Source organism: Lucilia cuprina, chromosome 2 (genome assembly GCF_022045245.1).
Source record: "Lucilia cuprina isolate Lc7/37 chromosome 2, ASM2204524v1, whole genome shotgun sequence".
In the NCBI taxonomy this organism is placed as follows: domain Eukaryota; kingdom Metazoa; phylum Arthropoda; class Insecta; order Diptera; family Calliphoridae; genus Lucilia; species Lucilia cuprina.
The window spans coordinates 23,916,021-23,943,298 of NC_060950.1; the positions used below are offsets into that span (position 1 = coordinate 23,916,021).

Below are 27,278 nucleotides of genomic sequence, written 5' to 3' on the forward strand. Positions count from 1 at the left end.
CACCATGATCAGTTGATCTGGTCAAATTCAATTTCATTTAAAAAAATAACATAATTTAGCATAATGAAGTATATTATTTCACAAAGGTTTTCTATTAAAACAAAGTAGGCCAAACAAATAATATTAAAGCTTCCACTAAATGCAGCAAACATGTGGCATGCATGCAAAGAAATCATTATATGAGGCATGCGATATGATTGAATTATTATTGCAATGAAACTGACAGTTACTGATCAATAGATCGAGAAACAGCAAATAGACAGACTGAACAGAAAATGGTTGTTGAAAAAAATATGTGGTCTAAAAAAAAAACGAAATTCACACAAACACACAATATTTTGTCAAACAGTTAGAAAATCCAATAAAACAAATAAATTAAAACAGGGAAATAGTTATAAGAAAAAAAAAGCTCCAAATAGACCACAAACCGCAACTTAGAAACTGAGAAAGAGTACGAACATAAAAGATAAACAAATCTTTTGTATTTTGAGATTGTGTGTCATTAATGTCAAATGTGTGTAGAAGAAAAGACAGAAATATAATAGACAAAATAACTCTATAAATTGGCTATAAATATTAAAGAAATTAAGTTTAAATTAAAAACCAACTAAAAAAAGTAAATTATATACCGTAGATACCAAACAATTTATCAATAAATGAATGAATAAAGGATGATGGTCTTTGGCTCATTTTACTCATTTGTTGCAAAAGCATGAAAAATTAACTCAGCAACAAAAAACATAAAAATAAACACGCAAAGAAACATGAAATTGGATATACAACCATTGAAAATAAATTAATTGAATGATGATACATAATAATGTATCATCGTGGTGGCTAAAATGTCACGGTGGTGTCGGTGATGTGATGAAAGACAAACTTGGGCTATATTTGCGATGGGTAGGAGCTTGGGCTTGATAGGTTATTTGGCTGAGATAACAGATATAAGGTATTCAAAAGTTCTCGATATTCGATCCCAGCTTTCTACCCATTTGTCTGCCACAGTAATTTCGCTGATCCACGAAATATAACATATTTCATGACTACTTGCTATGCTTCAGCAAATGCCGAAATCACACCTTTGGTCTCTGTTTCGACAACAGTCTAAGTCCTTGAATTTGGTTTCGACCACATCTTTAATGGGGCCTTACTAAAACCAAGAACAGCACATTGGTTTCGGAGGTATTAAGTTCCCCAAAAGCTAAGGAATATAATAACATAAAGGCGTGCAAAAACTATTACGATAGCATGACAAAGTGGAAATGAATTTTATACCAAAAGTTCACTCTTTCTGGAATCGAATTCTATACCAAAAGTTCAATCTTTGCTGATGTTTTAACTTCCCGACTAGGGTTTTGCAGCTACAGGTGTTATTGCTTAATTGTTCGACTCTCATAATGCTGGTGAGTGAGATGTCAAGTTGTTGAGATTGATGTTCATGTATTCACGAAAAAATCTTCCGGGTTGTCGTCCCTTACGTTTCTGGTTCTTTTTGCATAAATTTGCGATGGGAGCTTCAATTTAGTTAAAAATTTATGTTTCACAAACGCACAGTTTGGGCCACACCCCTTCTCACTTTGGAAAAAGTTTACAATATTTGAAATTAGGGGAAAAGCTTTCATGATTTTAAAAGACAAATTTAAATCGGTCTTAGATTTTTGATTGAAAGAAAGCTTCAAACAAATACTCTTCCATAGGTACCAGGCCAATCGAGAGTAATCGGCAACGAAAGAGCTCTAAAGGGTGCTCGAGGTATGTAGCTTGATGAACGTGAAATATTTCTATATAGTGAAGGCGGAATAAAAAAATTTGTGTGACATAATATTAGTAAGAATAAGGCCGTTCGAGGTAATAAAACGGTGGTTATAACTACAAAGATATTCCTCAAAATGAGCAAGTCTGAGGCAAATATAATGGATCTGGGTGGGTACATAAGATTACGGACACATTTATACAAAAAGAGATAAGGCGAAATGAATTGTTGTTCGCAAACTTCACAACCTTCTAGTCTCGGACATTCCACCACACTTCACCCCTTTTTAAGTTGCAGAGGCCTTCAATACAGCCGAAGCATCTAAGGCGATTGGCCCCGACGGTATATCTATGCTGTTGTTGAAACTCCTTGGCGAATGGGGAGTCGAGTACTTGACAATGGTTTTTAACTTGTCAACGAGCAGCCTGATAATATCCAATGCCTGGAAAAAGGGTAGAGTCATGCTGTTACTGAAACCAGGAAAGAACGCGACAAAGGGTAAAACCTTATAGGCCGATTTCTCTCCTGTCACCAGTCGCGAAGGCTCTTCAGGCGCTCCTCCCCTCCTAGCTTTCCTGTCATCTAACAGCAGCTCGCCACCAGTATGGATTGTGTAAGATGCACAGCAACACCTCAGTTTAACCGCCATAACTACTCAGATCTCACAAGGCTTAAACCAGAAGAGGCCTTGTGAAGGAGCCCTCCTAGTGGCGCTCGATTTATCGTAGGCTTTTGATACAGTCAACTATACCACACTCTTCCAGGATATGCTGCTGTCCAACATGCCCAATTGTAAATTAACCAAGTGGCCGTCAGTCGTTCGTTGAGTTTAGAGACAAATGTTCCAAAACCCGTAGAGTTAAACAGGGTGTACCACAGGGAGACGTCCTATCTACCTTTTCTTCTACCTCTCTAAACTCCCCACACCTCCGCAAGCTGTGGAAGTTATATCTTATGCTGACGACTGTACCATTATGGCGACGGGCCAAAACGTTAATGAGCTATGCGATCGAGAGAATGGTTATCTCGGAGAAATACACAACTTCTTTACTGGAAGTTACTGGACGAAATCGAAACCAAATACCGACTGCGAACCACCCAAAGATTATGGGGGTCACCTTTGACAGCCTGTTTACTTCCTCAGCTTATGTCACTGCAATTACACTCATATTGCAAAGTAGAAACAAGGTCCTCAAAGCGCTAACCGGCAGCACTTGAGGAATAAACAAAGAACCCTTGTTGGCTACCTATAAAACAATTGACCGGTCAGTGGTCATTTATCCTGCTCCAGTGTGGTCTCCCTCGCTAAGTGATACCTAGTGGAGAAATATTCGAAGCTGCCAAAATGCTGCCCTAAAAAATTGGGAAATTGTTAGGATAATTTTCTGGAAATTTAGTTTTTGAACATCGGACAACAACATATTCCGATTTCCTAACTTTCACAGCCCACTGTCCTTCGGTTTATCTATTGCTCCCTGTAAAATTAGTGGCAACTGTTTTGTTTTTGCCTGGTTTATTGGTTGTTGGGCTGTCTTTAAGCTGGTTGAAAAACCAAATAAGTATCAATTACAAAAAACAAATTCAACTATACCAATTGATACTCTAGTTAACGCCTGATGCTGGTAACTCTACAAACAATATGGCTAAAATCTAATGTGGTTTAACTTTTACTTGTACGAGTATAAGAAGTCCATAGAAATGAAATGAAACCATAACAGCAGTAATGGCAAAACATAAAACTTTCCAACTACTGGAAATTTTGTTGTTATACATGGACGTCTCATACTATATAGAGATTATTCTGTGGTTGTGCACTGGGGTGACATGAAATATTGATGATCTCTATTTAACATCAAATTACACCATTGAGTAATGAGACTTGTAGTTTAAGTAGTTTGTTATAGTTTTTCTTTTCTTTTTTTTCGATTTGTATTTTCTTTTATTTCATTTTATTACGGACAGATATTATTGAAATTGTGGCAAATTATTTCAAATTGAAAGTTGCCACATATTACTTTTGTTAAAACTAAATGTCAATTTTAATAATTCACCAATTAAATTGAAAGAGATTTAAAATAAAGCAGCGGTCTTAGTGTTAGAGAGACACTGTAATTATTTTAACACGACTTTAACCAAAGAAACCACAATTTCAACACTTTTACAGGCCACAACAATTTAGAAACTAATACTAGGTTTCCATTAGATATTAAGGAGTGAGATCGAAAAATTCTTAACATACATATATGTTTATAAAAAAGAAACCACTAAACTTACAGCTTTATTTTTTTTATTTGATTCAAATTATTATTACAATTTACAAAAAAAAAATATTTTTATAGTTTTAATCACTAGTGATGAAATTTTGAACCCTTTTCGGAAACCCTTCCATTAACGTTTTTATAGTGCTTTCTGTCACTTTGCTCGAACATGTAGTCCATCTCCGTTTAAAATCTACCACACTTTTGGACACCTTTTTTTGTACTCTACAATTCTCTTTTAACAAGAGCCCAATATCTCTCCACTGGCCTTAGCTCCGGGCAGTTTGAAGGATTTGCCTCTCTTGGTACAAATACCACATTATTGTTCTTGTACCACTCAAGGGCTTGTTTACCATAGTGACAGGATGCCAAGTCAGGCCAAAAATAAGTGGACACATTATGAAGTCTTATGAATGGAAGCAGCCTTTTTTGTAAAGATTCCTTGATGTAAATTTCGGTATTTATAGAGCCCGTTGTAACAAATGATTGGCTTCTTTTGCCGCAACTGCATATTGCTTGCCATACCAAGAACTTTCTGGGAAATTTTGTCTGCTTTTGGGTCCTAAACTTCCCTCGAGCATCAGCAACATAAAACTTTTGACCTGGAAGTTGCGAAAAATCTGCCAGAACATACGTTTCGTCATCCATTATGCAGCAAGAATATTTTTTTATAAAACTTGACTTCAATTTCCTTGCTCTGTTTTTGGCCTCTAAATTTTTAGCAGCGTTCCTGTCAGGAACTTTTTGAGCCTTGTATGTTTTTAAACCTGCATTAGCTTTAACTTTTCGTACCAAATAGTCCGAGCACTGAGCTAACCGAGCTGCTTTCCTACCGGATGTGTTGGGAGCTCTTTTGAAAATGCGTTCTATTTTTTGGCTTTAGAAACATCATGTGGACCATTCCTTCTACCTGAACCAGGTTTTCTATCAACTGACAAGTTCTCCCGGTACTGTTTAATAACATTGGAAACAGTTTGACGGCAGACCTTTGTATGCTTGGCCAACTTTTTGTAAGACCAAGTTGGGTTTAGTTGAAAATAATTTCAGTACGCACTTTTTTCTGGTCACTCATTTTAATCAGATTAACAAAAAAATTAATATAATTAACATTACACATAATAACTGACATGTTTTTCAAAGGTAACTTGATCAAAAAAAAAAAAAAAATCAAATAATACTTTGGTTGAAAAATGTAATGAAAAACGTGTGTTAAGAATTTTTCGATCTCACTCCTTATTATCAACTATTTCTCTGAAAATGGGGGTATTCAGTTTGCTTATGAAATTTATAAAAAATATAAAAACTTTAAGTTCATTTTATTTGTAAGCTTTTTGCCTTGAATATCCCTATTACGTACTTGCTGCACTAGCACTCCTTGGAAGTCTCAAAGACAAACAAACGACCGACCAACCAACTAAGCAAGCAAACATCTTGTTAAAACATCTTGTTTAAATATTAAAATATAAAACATAAAATTCAACTTTAATGTTGTTGTTATATTAATATCCCCCCCCCCCTTAAAAACTAGAGCTCTTGAGGCATAATTTTAACCCAAAAAACTAAATTGAAACAAAACCAAAGAAAACAAAAGCTGCACATCTAAATTTAAAGCAATTTTTTTTTTGTATTTCTTCTTTCATCTAACCATCCATTATCATCATCTACCTTGAAGTCATTTGATTATACTATGGCAACATTTTTCTATTATTTTAACTATGAGATATATATATTTTTTGTAGTTTTTGTTTTCATATTTTAACACAATTTGTTGAAGTCATGTTGGAAACTCCTTCATCTACACCCTCAACTATACATATATTGTATATATAGTTAAAGTGCAGAAAGTGAGTTGTTGGACAACACTTTTACTTTTCGGAAAATGGACAAGAAATTAAATAAAAAAAATTTCGCTTTCAAGATTTGCCAAGTTATAAAACGAATTTAATTTTAGTTATAATATGTTTGAATTTCAGAGGTTAATTTGAACTACCGTAAAATGGGTTAGAGAAAATTTAACTTACACAATGCAAAACAGGTTTCCAAACCAAACTATAACTAATACAATAGTCCACAAAGGTGTGATCCAATTTATTTATCTGACTAAATCAAGTGTTTCCCTTTGTGTTAATCATCTATGATCCCTAAACTATAACAACTCCCTTTACAGCAGGGAAATTTTTTCACGACTAAAAAGTTAGTGAACGAATGTACCAGTAGTTTTAGTGGGATAATTTCGGGACATTCCTGTTGTCGGGGAATGCTTCCGGGGGCATGTTACCTTGGTGAAATCTCCACCTTGGTGTTATTGCAATCCCAAGGAACAGGAATGCTACCAGTACCTCTAGTCTGCCGGGACTATAAACTGGTAATGTCAAATGTATTTTCGGCTTCGCCTTGGAATGATTTGGCAATGTGGTCTAACAAGAGCTCCAGATAATCTGGTACAACTCCCTTTACAGCAGGGAAATTTTTTCACGACTAAAAAGTTAGTGAACGAATGCACCAGTAGTTTTTGTTGGATAATTTCGGGACATTCCAGTTGTCGGGGAATGCTTGGTGTTATTGCAATCCCAAGGAACAGGAATGCTACCAGTACCTTTAGTCTGCCGGGACTATAAACTGGTAATGTCAAATGTATCTTCGGCTTCGCCTTGGAATGATTTGGCAATGTGGTCTAACAAGAGCTCCAGATAATCTGGTACTACGGGTGGCCAGTTACCCTCAGGACTTGTCCTGGCTGGTCAGTTGGTTAAGGTTCCTTTGGGATCCACATAGTGGCTGTGGTTTAATACCCAAAATCGCGGGGAGATAATGTTGGTGTAAGGACTAATATATCCTATACCTAATGCGTTAGATAATTCTCTCTTCGAACAGGTATGAGTACAAAGCAGAATATGCTGTATCCCTGAACCCGATCGTATTTCTTACGCGGTCGCGTAGATATATGCTGGAGATTTGTCAAGTTAGTATTTAATGGTTGTGTGGTAATAATTTATTATACATTTTTGCGATTTAGGGAAGTTCATTGGTGCTGCTACATACATACGATACATGCTACGCGACTAATTGTCGGGACAATTTTGTCATAAAAGAGGCATCCTGATCCATTTTGTTGGGTATTTCAGACTACTAAATATGTATCTAGGTGCTGTTGCCGAAACAACAGAGCCATCTCAGTAGTGTGGTTGCACGGGAACTCAGGGTCACCTGAGTTCTTCATTCTGAGCACAAAAATTCAATTGGACTAAACCTTTTTCAAGTGTAGAAAGAAGCATTCAAGTGTTTAGGTTTTTTGAAACGATGTAAGACATACTTTACTCCATCTGATCTTCTTACTATGTACACCATTTATATTCGACCGAAAATGAAATACAACCCAAGCTATTTGACCGCGTACAGGAGAGGGCGAAGGTATTTATCGGTGAAAGTAGGGTATTCAACTCTATTGATTCACTGGAGCACAGTCTATCGATACTACAATGAAATGTGTTCTTCTGAAATTATGGAACTTTTTGCCGATACCCGTATATTCTTGCGTAACACACGTCTCTCTTCAAGAACACACTACAGGGAAAATTTATTCTTCAGCCGCACTGTTCGTATATGGAATAAACTTCCTGCAGAGGTATTCCCTGACACTTTCGAATTAAGAAGATTTGAATACTACTTCCCACAACCTATTTGTTTTAAAGCAATGCTTCGTATGAGGAGGGGTCATTATTGGATGTTGTTTTCTATGAGTGTATCGAATTAATGAGAAGTGTGCCTGGTTGAGAGATATACATATTGATACCATTGAATTTTTCTTCCTTGTTATGTTCAGAGAAAATTCTGTTAGTACCAGATTTACCACAGTTTGTTCTCTGTGAGTCTCTATGTGTTGTTGCCGATTCAACAAAGACCATTTCATTTGCGTGGTTTTAACGGGGGAGCAATGGGTCTGCAATGGTCAGACATTGGATAGCTCAAGTACTTGAACAAAGTGCAGGTATACTGCACCGGAAATTCTATATACGTTAATTGCCAAAGGTGTGCTTCTTATTCAGTGAAAAAGACCACAGTGAAGTAAGGCTCTCTCGGCAGATGTGTACGTAAAGCACTTCGACATTCATTAAATAAAACCTTATTGGTTTTATAACTGTTGTTGCATTCCTAAGGTCTCACATGAACCCGTTTAGAAATTTTAATATTTCTTATCTGAGTGGAAGTATAATTCTCTTGTTGTAGAGTAAATATAACATTTTCCTTTTTTAAGCCACTCTTCCTATTCGCTAATAGGAGACTGAGGTTTTTGGGAAGCTTTTAGGGGATTTTCAGTTATTTATTAGCAATGTTCTGAAGCCATATTGATATTTAAGACTTATATGTAATAAGTTTTTTAAGCAGCAAGTTTTTAAACAGTTGTGGTTGTATTGGCAACAAATTAATCGAGATATCTCATCCTAAAGTTGGAAAATAATTCGTTTTTGAAACGTTATAAAAGCGTGGAGATATATTTGTTTATAAAGAAAAGTTAAAAAATATGTACTTTAAAATGTCTTAGAAAAGATCGAAAGGAATAAAATTAAAGTCAACATATCTAAGTATCCGAATCAAGAAAAAAATTAAGAATATGTATTGCAGTTTTAATTTGAGGCCGTCTCAAAACAAAGTGGCGTATGGTACCCTTTCTACTCTATGTATTGTTCAGAATATAATGGATGCACTCCTTGAAACTCATAAAATCCGTATTTTAAAATCTTTCCCATGCGATCAATTTTAAATCACAGAAATTTTTTTAATTTTTTTATCGTTTTAAATGACAAAAGTATTTCTTAAGAAAATGTCTTTCACATACACATAAATCTGACAATATTTTTTATTTTATATCAAGTTCCAACATATTTTTGCTAATTGACCATGCCTCGAGGGGTCATAATAAAAACAATACTACACAAGTACAGACAAATAATAACACTTGTTGTTTTATAAAAGAAATAATTTTTTAAAAAATAACAAAAAAAAAAAAACTTAAAATGAAACAAAAACGAAAAAAAACGAACAAAATCCTAATTAACAGACAAAAAAACAATTAAAACATATACAAAAACACACACAATCACCCAAAACCAACAAAATAACAGCAACAAGAACAACAAGATGATGAAAACACACTACAATTAAGTGGAAATATTAAAACAAAACAAAATAATAATAAAAACAAAAACACACAAACTATAAAAATCAAGTTCATTGTACGTTGTACAATAATACAACAACACTAAATGTTAATTGTACAATTGATGATGTTAGTAAATGTTGTTATTAGTTGTATGAGTTGTATGAGTTGTATGAGCAAATGTGCAACACTACAACTATTAAAATGCGAAATGAAAATTTATTAAAACAATAATAATAACAGCAACAACTATATGTGCTTTTTTTCTAAATGATTTAGAAAACAAACAAACCGAACAAAACAAACGTAACAACAATAATTCAATTGAATTCACAATAAAATTGAATCAGAAGAAGAAAGAGAATTGAGAAAACATTAGATCATCATTGTTATTGTCATTATCATTAACTACAGGCAGATGAGAGAAAGAAGCGAATAAGCTTTTTTCTCTCAAAAACAAAATGCAAATGAGCATAAAAAGAAATTAAAGAAAGACTTTCTTTTGTTACGCTCTCGACATTAGAAATGCATTGAAAAGGTAATTGAAAAAGCTTTTTATGTGAGTGAGAGTAGTATTTTTCAATAACTTGTTTTATATATAGTTGTTGTTGATGTAGTGGGGGTCTTATATTTGGGGAAATGTAGAAAAGTGTTTAGGATTTTATGTGAATGACATTTTTGTAGAATTTTTCTACCTGATTTGAAACATTTTCATGTATGGAAAGAATGTTTATGAATCTAATTAATTATGGGGCTTATGAACTCATAAATATTCAGGGCTCGAATAACTATCGTATAAAATCTATCGTATAAAATCTATCGTATTTTTTCATTTTTGAAATTATGTCATTAGATTTGGACAAGTGATCTAGTACGAATTAGCTATAGTCGTTATTGAAATATGTATGTTTTCGATACTCATGCTTCGAAACATATTTGCTCACGTTCATACATACATTAGTTAGGTTGATATGTTGATGTATACTACATCAAATCCGAAGATATACACCTAGGCCACTATTGGGCCTGTTGTGCGCTTCTTATCGTAAAATAAGGATTACATTCGCCCTTTCAATACCGACTACTCTTGAGTGAGCTGGTATGATGTGAACCATACCTCTGGAAGAGTATTGAGTTAAAGCCTTCTTACAATCCAATACGGTCAATCCGTTGATATCGCCCTAATTGCCTTCTGGCTGTCGGTAAATACATATATTAAGCGCTGTGGGCGCCATATTTATTCTAATCCAATTTACACATTCCGTTATTGCTCTTGCTCTACTTTTGCCTGGAAGCTTGTTTTATGATTTGGTAAACAGTGTTATATTTCTGCTTCTGGATCTTCAATATAGAACCACAGCCCCACTTTATCCCCCAATTTAGAGCCATCCGTGTAACAACGGATTCCTTCTGGTATTTGCTCTAATGTTCCGCTTGACTAAGGCAAGCACTTTTTGTCTAAAGCATTTAATCAGGTTATTGAAGCATAAGCTAGAATTGGTCTAATTACACTTTTTTAAGGCCAATTTGTTATAGCAGGAATTAGACCCCATTTCATGCCTATAGTTCTTCTATATATCGCCCATCAGCGATGTGCCATGTTGATCCTATCATCTCTGTGGTGTCTCTATTTTAATTTTCTGTCGAGGATTACACTTAAGTACTTAATTTTGTCTGTCGCTGGTATACCTGGAAGCAAGGTTAGGTAAACGTAGAAATTTTTGTCTTTCTTGTGAAAAGACAGATTTCCGTTTTGCCGGGTTAACATTGAACTTAAGGCCGTATTTAGGGTATCCTCAGCTATTCTACACAAGTAATTTGGGTCCTTTTCCTTTAAAAGTATTACGACATCGTCTGCATAGCAGACAGGTCTAAGTCCTTTCTCAGTTAGGTTCCTTAGGAGGCTATCAATCGTGGTAACCCAGAGTAAAGGTGACAAAATGTCCCAGAGTAAAGGTGACAAATAGTCTAAGGTATAAATTATCTCCTATATATAGAAGAACTATAGATCCGCGGGAATGATACCGAACGTAATTCCTAAGGATCTTACAATCACTATTAGTGAGGAATGTTATTTACGGAATAACATCACTTCCAAGATACTTGGAACTAACTTTGACGAATGCCTGGCAGTGACAAATTTTTACATACGCCCTTTCTATACCGACTATTCGGTCTAGTTAAAGATCATTTTAAGCATTTCTCTTTCGCAAAAACTACTTTTCTCTATTTATGCTTATCCTTGGTTCCTTTAGTTTTCCTACGATACACCATTTAGCCCTAACCTTGGTTTCGTTGTTGTTTTCCTACAGGATTTTTCCTTAGAGTCTAATGTAGATCTATCCTCTATAAACGAAGGACATTGTGATTGGTTTTATTCTGTTTATAAGTCAATGAATTGTTAATCGAAAAAGGAACATTCAGATGACATTTTCCAATTAACTCTCAGTATTCTATTCTATTTTCAATTATAAAATCACTCACTCCTATCTGAGCTTCCCAGATAGTGTTATGTGAATTTATATCTACATACATTATTATATCGCCGTGACTACCCATATTGGACTGTAGAGTAACGAAAGTCCTGTGTAGGTAGCTGGAGGTCACTGAACTATATCTCTTGGCTTCAACTCTTTATTAAGGCCAATCTTTTCCAAGTGTAAAGCCCACAAGGAACCATGACCAACAATTTTCGGTTTCCTGAAGAAATGGTGCGTTTGTTGTCAATGCTCACCCAGATTAGGTGGCCTTTGAAGACTATCCTATAGGACCTGTTTAGGTTTCGTGAAGCATTATGCTGATGATTCGAATGACTTCCGTTTAGGAATATCAACGCCTCAATATTGAATTTGTTCCCACTTGAGGCAGCTCTTTCCTATGTAAGAGTTTCTCGCGTAGCTTAGTAACAAGCTTATAAGTTTCCTTGATTTCCCTTGATAGCTACGACTCTTTCTGTATTTTTTTTCGCTCCAAGAAAAAACCAACAACAAAAGCTTTTTACTCTATATTAAACTTACTCATATTACACTCAATCTATGGCGCTTGATCGCTCTCTTCTTATTTTACTTTTATGTTTATTTTTTCCTTTTTTTATTCTCCAACAAAAGGGAGCAAAAAAATCCCAACACTCTACTCCATAGAAGATCGTTTATCGCGTACCGAATGACTAAATGTTTGAGCAAAACAGAAAGAAGAAAAAAAAAACTTGTTGGAAAATTTAATGCCATAAAAAGTCTTCGTCATTTTCGTAAGTTTTTCCCCCCATTTTTAGACAAATCCAGTTGCCAGTTGCAATGCTTCCAAGTTAAATGGTGGAAAATGAAACTGAGCAGCAAACCGTTTGTTGTATCTTTTGTCGGTCGATCGGATTGTGTTTTATATGTAGAGAGGTTCGTTTGTTGGAACATTTGATCGTTGTTTTTATGATTGTTGTTTTTGTTGTTGGACGTGTTTGTTTTTGGTTTGAAAAAAAAAAAAATAAACATTCAATTTCTGTTTCTAGTCCATGAAAACTTCGTATTTGGATTTTTCTTCAGTTGTTTATGTGTGATGGTATAGAACGCCGCGGAATACGGTTAAAGAAAAATTTATATATATTTTTTTGTTAAAATTTCTGTAAGAGAATAAGAAAAAGATTTTGTTTAAAGTGTAAATTAAATGAAAAAATTTATTTGTATTATTGTGTTAACAGCTGATCGTGTAAATGTTTATATTATTGTTCTTTAGGGCTGTGATCGTTATTTGTTGTTATTTTGATAATTATTTAGTTTGTTATTTTCGTGGCATTTCTATTTGTAAACAAAAACGAAAAAGTATAAAAAAAACAACAACAAATAATTACTCTATTTTGCAACCCACAAATAAGGGGGGGTGGGGTGTCAGAGTGCAAGAGCTGTTTATGAAGGGGGGATCGTAAACAAACATAATATATTCTCATTATAATAATATATATAGTACGAGTACTATAATACTTAACAAATAGCTTTTGGTTGTTGTTTTTTCTGCTATTGCTCTTCAAAATTTTTGTGGCTCTTTGACTAAAAGATCGGCTGACTGCTTGACTAACTTGACAGTCTGGTAAAATGTTAATATTTGTTTTCAGCGTGCTTGCCATCCTGCTCTTTAAAAAAATGGCATTTAGTTTATTGTTTTAAACATTCGCAAAACGACGTCAGAAACGGTGTTGATGCATGTTTAGGAATTAAATTATGGCAAAAACAACAAATTAATTACAAAAATAAAAAAGTGGAAAAAAATTAACAAAAAAAATATTTGCACGAATCTAACAACAACCACAAAAAAAATAAAACAAAAATTAACGAAAAAAAATTCTTAAAGTATTACGAGTCATGAAAAAAAGTGTTAAAAGAAATAAAAATATTTATGAAAATATAAAACAAAAATTATTTACAATTAAATTATTATATTTAGTTTTCTCTTTATTATAACAAAAAATCCTATAAAATAAAATTTCATTAAATTTTCTAATAAATCAAAAAAATAAATATCATTACTTTCAACAATAAAACAACAAAAATGTGTTAACAAAAATAAATTTTATAAAAAAAATTTCCTCTTTAAATGTTAAATAAAAAAAAACGTAATAAATAGTTATTTGTGATTACAAAATAATTATAAAGCTTAGAAAAATTGTAAAAATGTATAAAAGTAATAATAAATAAAATAAATATAATTTAAAAATTATTTTTTTATAAAAAGTGTATAACAAAAATTAAAAAAAAGTCCAAAGTGTGATTTAATAAGCTTTTTTATAATGTTTTTTTAACAATTTGTTGTGCAGATAGTTTGTTTTATTTTATTTTCTAAGTTTGCTGTTGTTGTTGTTTTTATTTGAACTACACCGAGACCTCTTATGGCGCAATATTCTTGTTGAGTGAATGCACTGTAGCTTTTAAACTTGTTTTGGGGTTATCGTAACGAAATCTCACAAAGTTGGAGTACTTTCAGTAGGATTTCCAATTCTTCGGCTAGAATCTGGTGACCAACTTTGGGTCTCCTCGAATAGATTGTCAAACAATTTCACTGGTCGATATATTTTTAACCCAAATCCAAACTTTACTAAAGGATTGAATCCACTAAATACGAATATGGCTTTAGAATTGCTTAATCACATCTGGGGTTTGAGATATTGTGTTGTGAAGTTTTAAAAACACCCTTTTTGAAACTTTATAACTATTCGAAGACAATTATAATTATAAAATGTTGTATGCCATCTGACTTGGTCTAAGGGTTTCGACGTTTTCCTGTTTTATTTTTGTTCAGAATAAAACCACATTTTATACCGATCTATTAGATCCAAATAAGTTATCTTCCAACTTTGTGACAAGTACTGTATTCTGTTGGCTGAACTATCAACTTTTAAATGACCTATGTTCTACCGATTACACATTGCAAATATTCGAACATATACAAACAGCCAGGCCGATCTGAAAGCTTTAAGCAGAACATCAGCAGATACTTCTTAATACTATTGAGAACCCACTTTTCGCTTCGCTAGCGGGAGAAAATACCCTAATAAATGCAAATTTGGGTTTTGAGATATTGTGACGTAAATTTTTGAAAAACTAAAATTTTGGCGCTTGATTTGATTTGAAAGATAACATTATTTATAAAATGTTGAACTGGTTCTCAGGGTTTCGTCGACTTATTCAAATTTTGTCAACATGTGTTATTTTTGATCAGAGTAAAATCACATTTCATAACCATAAAGCAAAAGTACTTTTATTATGGACCCTTATTAGATGTTAAGGCAATCGAGTTAAATTTCCTTTTAACTTCGTGACAAGTACTGTATTCTGCTGACTGAACTAAGAGCAAAGATTCTATTGCATATACATCAGCCCTAAGTATTTAGAAAACTTTAAATCTCGTCCTTAATGACATGATCCAATAATCCATTATATGACAGTTCTAGATTCCAGGACATTAACACATATTTGTTAATATCATTTCGGGCCCTTTTGTACTTTACCACACTTTACTTGAGAATACTAATACGTTCTGCCATATATCGCTATCCAGTTGCAAACGATTCGTGATAAATTTGATGGTTATTCCATTGTGGACCTACTTGCTATTTACTAGCAGGAGAGAATATTAAAAGGTGTGATACACGGTTATCAGATCTTACAACGTTGTCAGTAATATGTTCAGAAAACGTCTAATAATCGTCTGAACTTAAAATTTTTTCATTTGCAATGTTGTCAGAAAAAGCATTACCAAAAATACTGCAAGACAAAATCTGTAATTTGACAGTATTCTTAGGCATATTCTGCATATTTTACTGCCAATGTTGTAAGATCTAACAACCGTGTATACATGGCATATTACTTTCTGCTGTATATCATTATCCAGTTGCAAACGATTAGTGATAAACTCCAGAAGTCCACAATCAAATCATAAGACTTTCTGCATATACCTAGAACTTAACTAGGGGACACAATCGCTACTAGACAATTAAATCTATTACGTAATACTTCTGCAGAAGCTGTCAAGATAACAAAACTCCTAACCCTGACCTAAACGTTTTTTGGACGTAATTCCTTAAAATCAAAGTTCATTAGAGATGTTATTGTGAATGAATTGTTCACAACAAGTTCACGATAGCAATTTTCCCTTCGAGTGATTATTTAAATTAAATTAGTTGTATTCTATAATAATACAATTTCACTTTCGCATAACTTCCAAAACAAGAGCATAAAAATTACTTATTGAGAACGACTTCCGAATTAGTGAATTTGGAATTAAATAAAATACACCCTATGGCAAGCTTGTGTTAACATCATCACAAAACTTCTATGAAGTAAATTCTACTTTTATTTCGCTTCTTTGGTTTTTTTTTTGCTGGGTATATATCGAATTTACACTGAAGATTCTCTCGGCCGTTAGCTTAATTGCTCCATTTACCCATGATGCTCTATATATCATTAATGTATCGAAATTTTCGTCAATTTCTGTCTCACCAATATGTCGATTAAACACTGATGATGACTTCAGTTAATTCTCCGCCCAGTTATAGGAGTCACCATGATACGATAGTCGGCTCATATCTAAAACAATGTTTTAACAGCTTTGGTCGAAATAAGTCAAATTAGTTGTATTCTATAATAATACAATTTCAACAGCATTAAAATTACTTCTTGAGAATGATTTCAGAAGTAGTGAATTTGGAATTTAATCCTTCCTATGGCAAGTCTGTGTTAAAATCATCACTTCTTCAGGAATAACTTCCAAAAAGAGCGCATAAAAATTACTTCTTGAGAATGACTTCAGAAGAAGTGAATTTTTAATTAAATAAAAAGCACATCTATCCTATGACAAACCTGTGTTAAAGTCATCACATCTTCAGGTCTTTTTCAGTACGTCCGCGAAAATATTAATAACACAATTTCACTTCCGCATAACTTAAAACAAGAGCATAAAAATTACTTCTTGAGAATGATTTCAGAAGTGTGTGTTAAAATCATCACTTCTTTCAGGTTTTTTTTCAGTTATTCCTTGAAGTAAATTCTACTTCTTTTTCGCTTCTTTGGAAGTTCTTTTTTCTTTGCTAGGATATATCGAATTTACACTGATGATGGCTTTGGAAAGCAGCAAATTCTCTCGGGCGTTAGCTCAATTATCTCTTTAAACCATGATGCATTAATATATCGAAAATTTTCGACAATTTCTATATCACCAATATACTCGGCATCCAACAATGTTGTTATTAAATAATTCTTCTCCGTTTACCGAGTTATCGGTGTACACAATTTTACTTTATTTGTATGATGTTATTTTTATATATTTTTTTAGATAGTTTATGTTACTGACCTCTATTATTTTCATATTTATTTTTTCCATTATATATAATTTAATAAATTCTCTTGTATATCAGTAAATTTATTCAAAATTTTAAGTTTTGCTCAATTGTAATAGATTTTTTTGGTATTTTTCTTTTCGCTGTTGTAAAAACAAAATTTTTCAACATGACGTTTTTTTTGTCATGATTTTATTTGTATTTTTAGAGCGGAAAGAAAATATTAAACATAATAAATTATTGTAAAATTTTATAAACATTAAATAGATAAAAAATATTTGATAATAATTCTAAAACATTTGAAAAAACAACTAGATTTAGTTTGAATTGGTTAATTACTAAGTTGTAAGTTTGCTACGTGATTATGGTGGTAAAAAGGCTTGAGGGTGTGTTGTAAATGTTAATTATTTAAACAAACAAATTCTGAAAATCTTAGAAATTATATACATAAAATTAAAAATTGTGAACAAATTGTTATAAAATTGTTATTTAAAAATTCGCTTTAGTATTGCAGTTAAACATTATTTTTCCCACTTAACTTTGTGAAAAAACGACCTTTGATTTTATGCCTTTATAACTGCAAAAAAAATAACCATAAAAATATATATTATTTTTCCCTTTTTAATTATCAATATTTTTTCTTTAATTGAAAAGATAAATGTTTAAAAATATTATATATTTAAATAATCACAATCACACAATCTAACGCTAACAAATACGTTTGTTGAGTAACTTTAGAGCAGAAATTGTTGCTAAATTTTCACGTCAATGCTTAACAGCAGCAACATTTGCTATGTAATCATTGCTAGTGTGTGTTGCGGCTGCGACAGTAAACGGCTGCGCAGCAGTTCCAACAATAAAGACTACCTGGGAATTTGAAACTGATAAGAAATTTAGAAGGCAAAAAAAAACTAACAAAAAATAATATAATTCTAAACACAAGTTGAGTAAGCTAAAATGTTTAGAAATAATAATTTTAAATATTTTGTTGTTGTTTACGCATCACTGAAGTTCATAAAAAATTATAGTTTTTTTTCTTCTGCTGTTTGTAGTGCAAAAAAAAATTGAAGTGATAAGATTTTGAGCCTTAAATGAGAGTAATTTTATTTTAGAAGTAAATTCTCTTTTTTAAAAAAGTAATTTAAAAATTGTAGAAATAAAACGTCATCAGATGGTTTTTGGTAGATTTACTTGCACTTAAAACAGAATGTTGAAGACAAACGATTTAGGCTTTCAACAGATTTTTATAGTTTAAAACAGTAGCGTTTTCCAACGTATATTGGTTCAAGAACCTCGTAAGATATTCTCACAGTGTCCCGAATTATGAAATGTGTGGAAGTATCAATTTGTTCTTATCCAGGCTTCAAAGAGTGTAATATCGCCTTTTTATATCCTACAACACTTTAGTAGAATCTGAGTCGATTATACTATATCCGTCCGTCTACATATCCATGTAAAGCTTGTGTCATATTTTTAGGATAATTTAATGATCTTGTCAAATTTTATAAAGACCGGTCCTCATATGACCCTTCCGAAAATGACTTGAAAGTCCAAAAATCATATATTAACTACTAATGTCGCAATGAAATTCAGTACAAAATAAATATTATACAAACATAAATTTATTCATTAAATTTTATCGGGATCGGATATTTGCCCTTACTCCATATATAAAGACTGTTTCAGAAACTTGTTTTTTCGTCCATAAATTATCTGTATCCCAATCCACTATACACATTTTCCTTTAAATAAAACAAGTTAATTTTGGCTAGTCGATGGATCCATAAGTCCTTATTAGTCGATAAAATAAATAATACACCCCTGATACAAGCATGGATAGTAATTACCTCCCAAGCATTAACCATAAACCAAAATATGTTAGCGAGTTCTGATTCGGTTTGATTATTTTGGGATCTTGTTAAGATATCCTTATATTTAAAATACCTCAGAAAAAGCTATTTTAATTCTTTCAATATAAAAACCTAAAGTCTTGAATCAAAACACGACCTGCTTAGCAGCAGATTTTTGAACAATCAAAGTATTTGGCGGGAATGTATGAGAGCTTTCTCTCTATAAATTGCACAGATCAATAAAGTTTTAACCGCCCTGAAAATGGAGACTTGTTAAGTATTAAAAGACTGTGAATCCGAGTCTGATATCGGTATATATTAATATTTCTATTTTAAGAAATTCGAGATACTGCCACAGCGATTTTCTTCAAAAATGTTTCGTTTTGATCAACCGACAAAATTTTCTTTTTTAATTGAACTCGCAGAGAAGATATTGGAATTTTATTTGTTTTTGAAAACACAGGAAAAGTAAAACTTTTCTATTAGGCCTATTCTAAATAAATTACTCCTTAATAATACTACCGGAAATCATTGTTCGGTCTGTATATGGGGGATTATTAAAAACTTTTAATTCCTTTGGAATTTTATTTAAGTCCTTATAACTTCTGTAGTAATGAACTCTGAAACAAAGTTTTTACGCAGTGGAATTCTCAAGATTTCAAACCAACATGGTGCAAAAGTTCTAGATTAGAACTCTTTATTTCGATCCGCAATCGTTCCTTAAAGTTTAAAAATGTTGAAAAATCGTATGTCACAAGCTAACTTTTCTCCATTATTTTTTCTTTTTTGGTCTTGGTTGAAGATTTCTGAGTATTTTTTGTTACTGTACTTAGTAACTACAATTAGGAGATCAATCCTTTACCAACTTTTCCGCGTTTCATAACTTTACGTGTTGATACTCAGGTGTCGAAATTTGTCCCCACCATTTCTTGAGTTTTTAATTTTTAATAGTTTTTTGGAATGGACCCGTGCGCCGTTTAATATTATTTAAAAATTGAGCCCATTGTAGTTAGACATCGTAATTCTGCACAGTTTGAGGTATATCTCGTTGATGTGCCCTAAATAGTATGGACGCATAACAGTCACAAAAGTAGTAAAACGTAAGAGAAATTTTTTGAAAATATCAGTTTTTCGCTCGGCACATCCTCACTCATAAACAAAATATTGCAAATTATTGCGTGAAATTAGTTTTTTGTTATTTAAAAATATAAAATCGAATAGGCGCTAAAAAATAAATTAACGCAAAAATTTTATGGACTTTTTGAAAATTTTGCAAAAATTACATATTTTATTTCGTGATTTAATACATAAAACAATGGCTTTGAAAAAATTTAAACGCATTGTACTAAGGGTTATGATACAAGCAAACCATTGCTATGAAAAATTTGTTCAAAAATACAGTGATAGTTGAAAGCGCGACATTTTTATCTAAACACATTTTGCTAAGGCACATCATGGATGTTCGACTAAATTCATCAAAATTGGCTTTATTTGCAAGTTTTATTAATGATTTAATGAAAAACTGGTGGGCGTCAAAAATATAAAAGGATTGCATGTTTTATGGACCAAATAAAATTTACTTAGATTTAAAATGTATCACTAATGTAAAAACATATTTCATTGTAATTTCACCATTTTAACTGCATTTTCTTATAAACTTTTGACATACAATTTTTATGTGAACTGCATTTTTGTCAAATTTTGCAAATTCGCGATTTTATGCAATTTTTTTTTTTTACTATGTAATTTAATATTTGTGGAGCCTAAAATGAGTTTGGATAAGTCTTCAAGAAACTTTATATATTTAAGATATTAACACTTAGAAAAAATAGGTTTTAACTTTAAATATAGAAAATTTAACAATCTTAGCAATCGTTGGTAAACTCTACAAAATTTAATGTTTGAATGTTTTGCATGTTTACTATTCTAAAATGGTTTCGGAAAAGGCTTTAAAACTTCGCGACAAACGAAAACAATATATTGAACAAAAAAAAAAACAAAATTTGAAAAGGAGAGATATTCGCAAAAAAAATGTGAATATAAATATTTGTTATAAATCTAATAGTTTTAGTATAAAATTATAATACATATTTTTAAATTTGTTTGTTAATAAAATATACGTTATTTATCGAAAAATAGAAATTTTTAATAAACTCCATAAAATTTTCTTTCAGTGTATTTTACAAATTGTTAAAGATTCATTTTATGGCTTATTTCTAATATCTCTTAAATAGTTTTATTGTTCTGTGATAGATTTTATCATGAAAATTAATTTTGAGAGTTTTTTTTTAATTTATACTTCAAACCGCCATAACTTCTGCGCCACTTGATAAAAATCATTAACGCGAACGGATTTATAATGTAAATAGACAGCTTTTCATTTGCTCTAAATATTTTGAATGTGCCATTAAATTTAATTTTTTTATTTTTTTAACTCAAAAATCAAAAGATTTTAAGAATTCCCCATATATCTTTAGTTTAAAAAGACGTAGTAGTAACTAGTAACTACATAACTTTGCTAGTAATGTAGCGATCTTATAAAGAGCATCTATTAGATCTCATCAAGTCATTAAGTTACAGGACATTGCGTCGGTGATTGCAGCACGCTGTCAAAATATATTTTAATTCCCGGTCAATTCAGGAATTGTGTTTCTTAAGTCCATTTTCGATTAGACGGGTTCTTAAGCAATTTGTTTTTGATTATTTATCGAATATGCATAAAATTTCATTGTTCAGTTTAAAACTCCAACTTATGTCATTTCATAACAGAGAGATTCCTGTTTTAAGAATTTTTAAAAATTATATAATATTTTGTCAAAATTATCGTACTATCGGTTGATTTAAGCGCCATAAAAAAGATGTGACGTACGTAAAGTCTAATGAAAAAGTAAAATGAAATTCCATCCGTATAACAAAAAATAGAGAAAAAAGTCGTATGATTTATATTTTATGTGTTTACACGATTGGTATAAAACAATAACAAAGTAATTTGGAATCAGCTGTTTCACTTTTTTGTATGTGTAAAAATACATCCCTGATCTAATGCGACATGCTTGTTTTTTTGAGTGTCATGTGACTGTCAAATTTTCCATCCCTATTCTCTCTCAATGTGCGATGGTTTCATTACATATTGCGTTTTGACGGTCCCATCCGTACTCTTCTACGCAAAATTTTGACAGATCATATTACTTGTGCGATCGTGTAAAGCCGGCTTTAGTTAATTAAAATTTTTCTGTTTGAGGTTATGCCAACTGTCAATATTTAAGCAAAATTTGACTGATGAGCGTTCAATAGACGCCTTAAATTGGGTTTATCGTGCCGCTCATATTCCATTGTGGCTAACTATTTTCGGTCGGCGTCGGCTTATAGAAAATATCTTCAGAAATTGACTTATAAGCGTTTATTATATTGAAAACTCTTTATATAATAGTATGTTAAATAGAGACCTGTCTCTATATAAGTTTTTTAAGCACTTACACTTCTCTATTTAAATATGAACTTTAGTGTGTCAATTCTTCTCCATTTGCCATAAGAATTGAAAATAGTGGTATTTTCGACTTCTTTCCACTTTTTTCGTTTTTTTTTTTTAATTTTTTTTTCGACTTTTTACGACTTTTTTTTTACTTTTCGACTTTTATTTACAAAGTCGACTTTTCGACTTTTTTCATAGACGATAGTCAAGTTATCTACTTTTTTGGAACAAAATAGTCAACTTCGACTTTTTTCGACAAAAAGTCGATTGTTCGATTATTCGAAAGTCGATTTATAGAACCAATATATATCAGCCGCTTAAGCTTTTGAGCCGAAAGAAGTCGGCTGTGACGCGGTTTGAAAAATATTACCGGCGGACAGCTGCTGCCGATTTGAGCCGTCTCGTCTTATATCATCATTATGTCTTTATCCAGAATTAAAATTATCATATCGTATAAATAAACCGTAACAGTGACCAGCTGAACATTGAGTCGTCTCGGCTTATATCTCTGGTCGTCGTACCGTATGAACGAACCTTTATTTTAGGTCCAGTATAGATTGGAATACATATAAATACATATATTGATCTAAATCTTTATAAAATGAGCTACTGGCTGTTGTATTACATTGTCGAGAGACAATTTTTTCTGATCCAGAGCAATTTAACATTTTCGCTAGACGCCTAACGCGTTCAATGTGTTTTTACTATTATGTACTTGTTAGTAGTAGTTTAGTTTTTTTTTTGTTAGACAGAAAAAACTAAATAATTTTATTTTGTATATAATTTTTTGTATTTCACTTGTTCGTTCTCTTGCTCTGGCAATGACTCTCTCGGTGCTTAACAAGAGGTGTCATTATCAAGACTGTGAAAAAAAACTGACAAACACCAACAAAATAAAAAAGTTTTATTTAATTTTTTGTTTTGAATTTTATTTTATTTTTTGCACAATTTTTCAAAGCACTTGTTGTTACGAATATTTCGGGGCAGTAGTTAAATTTCATTATGAATACATTAGAGAAAAATATATAAAAAAATAAGAATAACTACAACAACAAACAGCACTTGAAAAATAAAACAAAATTATTTTGATATTTTTAATGAAATTACCTCATAATATACTAAACTTGCCGGTTTTATTTACGTTTAGTTCTTTCTTTAACTAAAAAAGGTTCTGTTGTGCTTTTTTTTGGTGAATTTTGAAATAAACAAATAAAATAAAACAAAATAAAAATTTATAATTGTTGCAATTTGTTAAAATAGCAAAAAAACTTAAAATACTGGTAATTTTCTAGAGTATATTTTACTTAATTAGTAATACTACTTAGAAGTTGTTTTAAATAACTAAATTTTAGTTAAAAAAAAAAATACACATTTATTAAGTAAAAACTCATTAGATTAAATCATTTCCGTTTTTTTTTTTAACAACAACATTAACAAGACCAATAAAAGCATAACCATAAAATCAACAGTGAAATTAGTTTATTACAAAAACAAACACCCTCTCCCCAACAAAACTAAAACAAATAACATAAAATAAATAATTAAAATAAAAATAGTAAAAATGTAAATTTTTTTATTTTTTATACATTTGAAAGAAAAACCATAAAAAAATTATGCAAATTATGGAAAAAAGTGAAAATTTTTGAAAACATATATACAAATTTCTATAAAAATTTCTTTTATTAATTATTAAAAAAAAGTAATAAGTGGAAAAAGTAAAAAAATAAACTTATGTTTTTTTATAAAATATAAATTTAAATAAAAATGTATACTTCTGTTCGTCGTATTATACCATTAAATACCAGCAGCAATAACATCAATTATAATGGTGTTTCATCGCTTTCCTCCACACCGCTGACAGCACCAGCTTCTTTAATGGCTTCGGCATTTGATTATCCGCCCATACCTAAAGTTCACAAAGTCTCATCGAAATTACCGGCCAATTATGAAAGAACAGATAAAGTAAGTTTTTTTTTGATTTTATTATTTAAATCAGAAATGGTCTTAGGTCCCTAAAATACATAATTTTTTTACTTAAATGACTAGAAGTGGATTAGAACTGAACTGTAACTAAAATTTAACTGAACACTGAACTAGAACTGAACTAGAACTGAACTAGAACTGAACTAGAACTGAACTAGAACTGAACTAGAACTGAACTAGAACTGAACTAGAACTGAACTAGAACTGAACTAGAACTGAACTAGAACTGAACTAGAACTGAACTAGAACTGAACTAGAACTGAACTAGAACTGAACTAGAACTGAACTAGAACTGAACTAGAACTGAACTAGAACTGAACTAGAACTGAACTAGAACTGAACTAGAACTGAACTAGAACTGATCTAGAACTGAACTAGAACTGAACGAGAACTGAACTAGAACTGAACTAGAACTGAACTAGAACTTAACTAGAACTGAACTAGAACTGAACTAGAACTTAACTAGAACTAAACTAGAACTGAACTGGAACTGAACTAGAACTGAACTAGAACTGAACTAGAACTGAACTAGAACTGAACTAGAACTGAACTAGAACTGAACTAGAACTGAACTAGAACTGAACTAGAACTGAACTAGAACTGAACTAGAACTAAACTAGAACTAAACTAGAACTGAACTAGAACTGAACTAGAGCTGAACTAGAACTGAACTAGAATTGAACAAGAACTTAACTAAAAATGAAATTGAACTTTGAAAAGGGCCGAGCTAATAGCACTCTCGTAAGACTCTTAAGTCATAAACTCGGGACAGATAATGTTGTTTCATCTATATCTATGAGTGATGTAAATGTAAAGGAATCGGAAATTCTTAATGTTTATGATATGAGAATACAGTACAGACTTAAAACATTACTCAAGAGTTAAAGTAAACATTTAATGGTCTTGGTTTTAAAAACTTTACTCCATTTGATGTCCTTACTATTTATATTACATACATATATTCGAATACCTACCGGTTTTGCTTGATTTATTGATATGGCTCGGTTTTTAATAGGAATATATATGAAGCAAATATACAAATTCATATGTTTTAGTTGAACTTATTTAAGAGATGTTCCAATTTTAAAATTCGTTTTTTTTTTTTGCTTCAAAAGCCATTTTTTTCAAATTTCAATTAACACTTAATTACGTTTAATTGAAAAAAGAACAAAATTAAAAACAGATTTAAAAACTCTTTACCATTAAAATGTCTATAAATTATCAATTAATGATTTCTGACAATTATCAGGGTATTGGATGATGAGGTTTTTATTAATATGTAATGTATAGTGTGGTGTTAGTCTTATGGAGATTTTAAGTTCAGAACAAAAAAATGTGTCATACTTTTTGTCTTTGAGGAATTAAAAAGTGAGATTGTAAATTTATAAGTAATTAAGTGGCTAAATAAAGAAATATATTAATTGTTTGGTAAATTATATCAAGTGATTAAAATGAGATATTTCCATGACTAATCCAGTCTAAATATTAGAATTATCTAAAGAAATTTAGAAAATATCACTTCCAAATCTGTTCTGAAAGCTATATTTTATTACTTTCCTATCTACGAGCTCTAGAAGTAACGGAATGTTATTAGTTCCATAGGTTTTATTCAAGAATCTGAAATGATTATTTTTGCATTCGTTTTTAAACTTCAACAAATTCTAAAATATTTCCCCGACAAATTTATTTAACTCTTCCAAAGACTCTCCTTCATCTTTAAACTGGAGTCTTTCCCTAACTCCTCAGAACTAGTATCACTTCCTATATACTTATATCATCTTTAAAAATGCATTAATTAAAGTTTTTGTGTAAATTATGCAAAGCCCGCTCAAGTTTAAACACAAATAAATTGCAATTTTAAACTTGAAAAATCTTTTAAAGTCAATTCCATTTCATTACATTTCATGCATTCATTCATAATAGCAGCCACTTAATGGGATATTTTTCAAAAAGCCATTGTTTATTGGAAAAATAAAAACTATTTTTTCTTCTACTTCTTCAATATTGTTGAAAAAGCCTGCTTTTGCTGTCATTTTTCCTGATATTATTATAACTGTTGTTCAACATATTTATTTATATATATTTTCTATTATTATTATTATTGTTTTAAATTATTTTGTGAGACTTCCTCTACAACTTGAAAACACTTTTTACGGAAATTGTCATTTTTTTGTTTTCTTGTTGGTTTTAAATCTATTTGAAAGGATGTTGTTGAGCTTATCTCAAGCTGAAAGCTAGAAAGGAAAACAACGTTTACTTCTTCTATAAATTTGCTTTATTTTTCTTTGCCTCATGATGATGATGATGATTGTTTTGCAATTTTCTTGGTTTAAATATTTTTCATTTACTTTCACGCATTTACAATCATAAATACTTTCATTGAGACTTTTTTATACTAACTAATCATGATTATTATTATAATGATAATAAATATGATGATAATGATGAGATTTTTCAATTAAATATCATAGAAAGTCATGTGTTTATTAATCAAGGGGATAATTAAAAGAATAGCGGTGGATTTATTTGAAGTACTTTTTTATGATGTATGTATGTGTGTGTCTTGCAGAGTTTCTAAGAATTTTAAGTATTTCCTTTGGGGCAAAGATTTTCCTTTTACTAGTTAATTATAAAAAGAGAAAATTCTTAAGTTTTCCTTTTGCTGTAAGATTAAAGAAAATTTATGTTAAAAGTTTACATGACTTAAGATATTTAAAAATATGCATTCTATTCTATCTTTGTGTTGATATGTATTAAGGCTTAAACTAAAACTGCACTATAATTGCACTAGAAGAGAACTGATGCATTTCTAAAACAACATATAACTGAACTGGAACTGAACTAAGATAGAACTAGAATAGAACTAGAGCAAAACTAGAACAGAACTAGAACAGAACTAGAACAGAACTAGAACAGAACTAGAACAGAACTAGAACAGAACTTGAACAGAACTAGAACAGAACTAGAACAGAACTAGAACAGAAC

At 31.3% G+C, this 27,278-nt stretch overlaps 1 protein-coding gene across 4 annotated transcripts in view; it reads left to right on the forward strand.

Moving 5' to 3' along the window:
* The window catches only part of LOC111676996 (mitogen-activated protein kinase-binding protein 1), a 286,290-nt gene that overhangs the window by 139,350 nt on the left and 119,662 nt on the right, over positions 1 to 27,278 (forward strand). Inside the window, exon 1 of one of the 4 annotated variants that reach the window (XM_046949164.1) lies at positions 23,962 to 24,272. The exons of 1 other annotated variant lie outside the window; for it this stretch is intronic. In XM_046949164.1, coding sequence (XP_046805120.1) covers positions 24,075 to 24,272 — 198 coding nt within the window. In that variant the 5' untranslated portion in view covers positions 23,962 to 24,074. Of the gene's footprint in view, positions 1 to 23,961; positions 24,273 to 27,278 lie in introns of those variants that run through there. 2 more of the 4 variants (XM_046949140.1, XM_046949149.1) reach the window with 2 other exon arrangements.